Source organism: Rhododendron vialii, chromosome 11a (assembly GCF_030253575.1).
Source record: "Rhododendron vialii isolate Sample 1 chromosome 11a, ASM3025357v1".
In the NCBI taxonomy this organism is placed as follows: Eukaryota; Viridiplantae; Streptophyta; class Magnoliopsida; order Ericales; family Ericaceae; genus Rhododendron; species Rhododendron vialii.
In genome coordinates, this window is record NC_080567.1 from 30,232,843 (window position 1) to 30,238,842 (window position 6,000).

The 6,000-nt window shown below is 37.1% G+C and overlaps 1 protein-coding gene across 1 annotated transcript; it reads right to left on the reverse strand.

Moving 5' to 3' along the window:
* Nucleotides 1-2,324: 2,324 nt before the first annotated feature.
* Nucleotides 2,325-5,770, reverse strand: LOC131307089 (zinc-finger homeodomain protein 2-like). The gene is made up of 3 exons (XM_058333507.1): nucleotides 5,223-5,770; nucleotides 3,650-3,662; nucleotides 2,325-2,495 (listed from the first exon to the last, which is right to left on the reverse strand). Exons 1-3 carry the CDS (start codon nucleotides 5,768-5,770, stop codon nucleotides 2,325-2,327), a joined length of 732 nt encoding a protein of 243 aa, XP_058189490.1.
* Between the last annotated feature and the right edge of the window lie 230 nt (nucleotides 5,771-6,000).

Here is a 6,000-nt window from a genome sequence, read left to right on the forward strand (position 1 = left end):
AGTTGTACAAGTAGAGTGGTTTAAGGGATGTTTCGATAGTATTTCACAAGATAGCCCTACGATAGAATATTATTAGAGTTAGATTATTACGATAGGTCAATGTCATTTCATTGACTTGAATTCGAAACCTCACACATCGTCACCTAAGTGCCCACTCATGACCGCTTGAGTTACTGCCGTGGTCTCAGGGTCTATCTCACAATAAAGTTAATTTTGAATCCCCATATACTTATATAAGAAATCAAGATTTTGGTTTGTTAAATTAATAGGTCATTAATTAATTGCTTTCTAACCATTGTAATCTGTACAGGTGCAATGGATATAATTTGCCATCTCGTAAAATTAATGTGAAAATATTTATTGCCCGCTTTTACTGTCAATTTGCCGTTTAATTATTCAGATTTCCCAAATGATTATGGGAAAAAAAAACTAGATATCCAAGTACACAACTATATATACAATCAATTTAGTAAACTTACAAAATAATTTTACTTATGGAACAAAATCTAATTACGTAAAAAAAATATAAAATCAGACTATGATTATGAACACACGATACCGTGATTTTGAGAATCCAAATCCATATCCGACCGATGATTTTACAACTGTGGTCTTAAAAAAATGCTCTTTTTGACTCATTTTTTTCAGCGTTGAAGCTAGTTTTAGAGGGTAGTTGAATTATTTTTCAAAATGAATCATAAACTCTGTAAATTGGTGAAATGCATTAATTGGCCAACTCAATTTGACCTGGATTTTTTGTAATCTAAATTAATTGCGGACTTTAATGAATTAGGCCTGGTTGGCAATTGGAATAGGACAAAATTTGGGTTCTGTCGCTTGGTAAGCTTAATTAATTAATTCACCATGCACTAATCTCATTTAATGTCAAATTTGTTATGGAACAAACGGATTTGGTTAATCTTAGCTAATGCTTTGGACTAATGTGAAGTTAATTGCAGATGAGTTGTTGCTCTGACTATTTTTGTCTTCTAGGTTGGTAGGTGTGAAACTAAAGTGTCATGAACTATAAACCAAAACATAAACGGTTGATTTTTTTTTTTTTTTTAAATTGAAAGGAGATATCATTACATTGTGTTTGAAGTACAAAATACGAACTATGGGACACTACATGAGTTGTTTGATAGTCTACGATAAAACTAAGCACAACAACTCAACCACTGTAAACCCAATCCAATTATAAGCCCTCATTAGGGAGAGAAATAATCCCAACGGAAGAACACCCATACGCAGGTGGAAAAACTAGAACTTCTGACCTTCTAACTAGTGAGATGCAAGAATTCTGATTAACTGAACTAACTCCAATTGATTATAAACGATTGATTCAGAGGGTACTTTCCCTCTTCATTGTTAGAAAATATAGGCATACAAAATAATCACATAAAAGTAGCATATATATGTTCTTAATTAAAGTACTAGAAAGCCACAAAGTAGGGCACTCAGACCATTAACCTCTCCAATCAAAGGAGGAGTCACCTCATTCGCATTCTTATGCACAAAAGAATAGAACTACCTTTATTTGAATCGTTATTTTGGTTAGCCTGTTTAGCACCAAAGACTAAAGCACTTAGTCCGAAATCTAAATGGGTGTTCCATTTCGTTTAAATTGGGGAAGTGGTGTACTCCCATTCCGCACACGTAAATTATACTATACCATGGCTCTATACGGGAAAGAAAGAAGGGTTTTGGTAGATAAGAAGAGAACGGGAAGGAGCAAAGGCCTTCGACATTTTAAGGTTGAAAGCCTTACTTTCTCTTCAACTTCTCAAACAACGGGGCTTTGGTGCTTATTATTATTATTATTTTTCTAGTGACGTCGTCTCCGGGCGTTGCTCGGGGCCCTTTAAAAAAGATGGTTCCAACTTCTGGTCCTAGCCCGTGTCAGAATGTGAATGGAATTTTCTTCTCTCGAGGCTGCTCTTTTCTCGGGGCAAGAAAGAGCAGCCCCAAGAGAAGAAAAGCCCATTCACATTTTGACACTGGCTAGGACCAGATGTCGAAACCATCTTTTTGAAAAGGTCTTGAGTGACGCCTGGAGACGTCACTAGAAAATTAATAACAAAGGGCACCAAAGTCCCGCGGATTCGTGTGTTGTCCATACTGCAAAACTGATGGAGCTGTTGGCATCAAGAGTCCGAGATTTATACTGCAGCAGAAGCAGAATCGAAGGGGAAGTTAAGGGTAGCATGACTGGATGGTGGTTGGTTCATGAGGGGTGCATGATCAACACATATAGAAAGCATGAGAATGCCGTTAAACGGGCTGCTTCGGCTTTCATACAAGTGGTGGTATTGGCACCATAAGCCCTATACGGGCCCAACCAAGTCATCAATCCAGATTGTGGGATTTGCGGTCCCCTCTTGGACGGCCCATAGCTCAAGGTCGTGCTGATCGAATGATCCTAACGGCCTGTTGTAGACACCAGTGAGATCAACTGGATTTGTGAGTTCTTCGATCGTTTGATGGTTTTTCCTTATCTTTTTCATAATTGAAATAAGGATTTCACTGTTTCTAAATATATAGATCTTATATGTTTATATATATTCTTTTCTTCAACGAGTTTTCTTTCGACTGTACAACGGTTAGTCAAGCCTTCTGACATTTGAGAAAAGGTAAAAGGGTAACCTTTCAAAAAGTAAGCTTCCGAAAACCAACACGTACAACAAGATAAAAGAAGAAAATAAGTCTATATTCCAACGTATATATTGGAGAAAATTCGGGATTCATAATCCACAGCAAAACTATTTGTGCTAGCTGTTTCGTATATACGGCCATCGATCTTTCCATACATGGAAAGAAATAAAAATACTATTTTAAGATTGATTTTGAGGATTAATACGTGCGGTATATATTGTCTTATTATCAATATAAAGACTAGTTCATGCAATATTTAGAAAGATGTGCGAAAAACCTAGCTATCATGTAGAAGAAGAAGTTGTTAATTAAGTTAAAAACTCAAATATGAAAACTAGAACAAGAAGTATAATTAATGATTAGTAAAAACACGGCCGAACAGTACTATATATATGAAGTATATCTTGATCGACTAGGTAATAAGCAAATCAATTATTTTCTAAAACGGACCAAAAAATGAATTCCGAGGCCTAAACAATCTGGAATACGTACCCAAAAATGGCGCGCATTTGTTAAAGAATTAAGAAGAAATTAAATAGGCATCCTATTTGGAGGACTTATTTAGGTGTTCATCCTAGTGGTTTTGAATACTTATGTTTCCATCCTCAAAATGCTTTATTGCCCCATTATTATATATATATATATATATTATATTTTGATTATCTCCAATTATTTAAGTTCCCTTTTTGAAAGAGTCAAATGGACTCCTAAACATTCTCATCATGCTATTCCATCCAACATTCCCTCCCCGTCGTAAAAATAAATAAACTACTGTAAATCGATATCATGATGAAGTTGTGAAATCCAAACAAGCATACCGCAAACAAGCATACCGAAATCATGACAATTGAGAATCAAACTACGACAATCATTTCAAGACAATTTTTTGCAAATTCACCATGTTTTATCATGACATATTTCTCCACAAAATTACTCAACGCATGCATTAAAATCAAATCGACAATACTTAATTATCATGAATTTTTTTACAAGTTACCATGAAATTGAAGCTAATATTATAATACACAATATAAATCTACAACAAACATGACAAATAAGTTAAAAAATGATAAAATGGGTCACAAATTTGCAAACACGACAGCACAAATGCAAAGAATTAATGCAAAAGATGAGTGAAACAAACAACGTGGACATGAGGACGTGCACCAAATACTAGTAAGTTGAAACATTTTTCAATCAAAACATGACAAATTGCCACATGGTTTCAGATCTGAAAAAACCCATTGAGAACAAGAACCAGTAGAGAGTCGAACTTCGCCGTTCATCAACTCAACGCTCGACACTCATTTATTGGGGAAAAAAATTTACGACACGCATGGTTCAGATCTAGAAAAACCCCCAAGTGTCAGCTGCCTCATGAATCTAGTCCACCACCTCAGCCTGCTATCCGCCGCCTTTGAAGCTGATCACTTGGATTTGGAGGCCAGCGGCGGTTTCCTTTTGGGTTTTTTCGTCACAGAACGAACTGCAAACGGAAACGGAGCTCACCATTCCGGTTTCCTTCTTCTTTATTTTTTTGTTTCGAACGGGAAAGGATGGGAAAAGTGGACCAACGGGGCTCGCCAAAACAAAAAAAAAATACAAAACAAAAACTGAAATGGCGGTCGAGTCTTTTTGCAGACCTTTAAACAAGCCATTATATATGAAGGTTCTTGGTGAAAGGCTTTCACACAAGAGGGGGTGAGGCACACGCACATATATATATATATATATATATATATATATATATATATTTATTTATTTATATTTATCGGTATATATAGCAGAATTTCATTTACAATAACTAATTAGAAAATAAAATCGAGCACGATAGGAAAAAAAAAATGCATGAAAGAGTTTCAAAAAGTATAATATATACGTTTCTAGTGCTGTTACTCGTAAGCTCAATCTGTCGATCCCTCTCACCTCACTTTTTAACAATAAACTAAAAATAATTAAAACAAATCAACTTTAATTTGTTTCCTGGTTCGTACCAATATTTTTCCCCTTTTGTGTTTTTTTCCATTGATATTGAAAATCGACAAGTGAATTGCAGTTACTTTTATCCCAAATTAGCCAAGGTATATATTCATGCTATCCTCATTGTTGGTTGACATCTACTGTTGGCTTATTCTACTAACAGTTCAATCAAAACCGTTAAAACCGTTTTAAGATCCCTTCTACACTGACGGTTTGTTCAAACGTTGCTAAAAAAGCCGTCGGGAGATCTCGATTTTCTTGAAGTGACATGTAGTTTTGAAACAAACAAACTTAAACATTACATTCACAAATTCTGCATATATTTACACTGTTCTCTCTACAAAAACTCTCAAACCTAAACTTTTAAAAAAGACCACACTAAAATGAAAAGAAAAAATAAAAGAACAAGCAACTACTACCAAAAGAAACACCCAACTGAAGAAAAGACAAAAAAATGAAGAAGAAGAAGAGAGAGCAAGTGGGGCGCCAGTGCTGTTGGCAGGGCTCGTTGTCCCGATGCATGAGGTGTGGGGTTTGAGTCTCACAATCCTCAGCAGCTGGCCAAGCTCTCCTCAAGTTCCACACAGTACCTTCTCTTATTGTTCCTCATCCACAACTTGAAATTCTGCAGCGTAATCCCAATTTCCAAGCAAAACTGAAAAAGTTGATGTTCATTATGTCCCCGCAATCTCCACTCCAACCTTTCCGCATACCTTCTCATCGCCTCTTTTTGTGCTTCCGTGAACTTAGTCCTCTTTCTCTTCTGCTCGCTGGTCTCCTCTTGTTCCGCCTCTCCGTTCCCGATGTGTACCTCGGGAATGGGGACTTGCCGTGGTGGTGGAGAAGGAGCACTGCAATGAGGAGGAGGACGAGCAGTCGCCGACTCGTGAACCATGTGGACGGTTGTGGGGTCAATTAGGATAGAGATTTCTTCCTTCCGGTGAAAGTTGCGGTTGCAGCCGCATTTGGAACAGTAGAAAGTCACCTCAGATCGGTGGTCGTCTCTGTAGCCTAAGAACTCTAGGCACCCGTCAACTACATGGTGACCCGTCTGCCCAGAGTGCTTTCGTTGGCACTCGCGGTAGATGGCGATGGTTGCCCATCGCCTTCCATCGTCGTTGTTTTTCACTATATACATATTAGCAAGAGAAAGTGAGTGTTTGAGTGAGTGACTGAGATAGGTATGTAGATACGAAGAAAGACAATGATGTGGGGTTTTGAAACTTGGGACTCTATGGAACTTGAGCGTTTGTGATATGTTCAATTTATAGGGAGAAAAAGATAGGGTTGTGTGTGAGGATAAATTATTCAATGGTATTTGAGACTGTTACGTGGTCCCTCAACATCGTTTTCCATCACATATTTCTG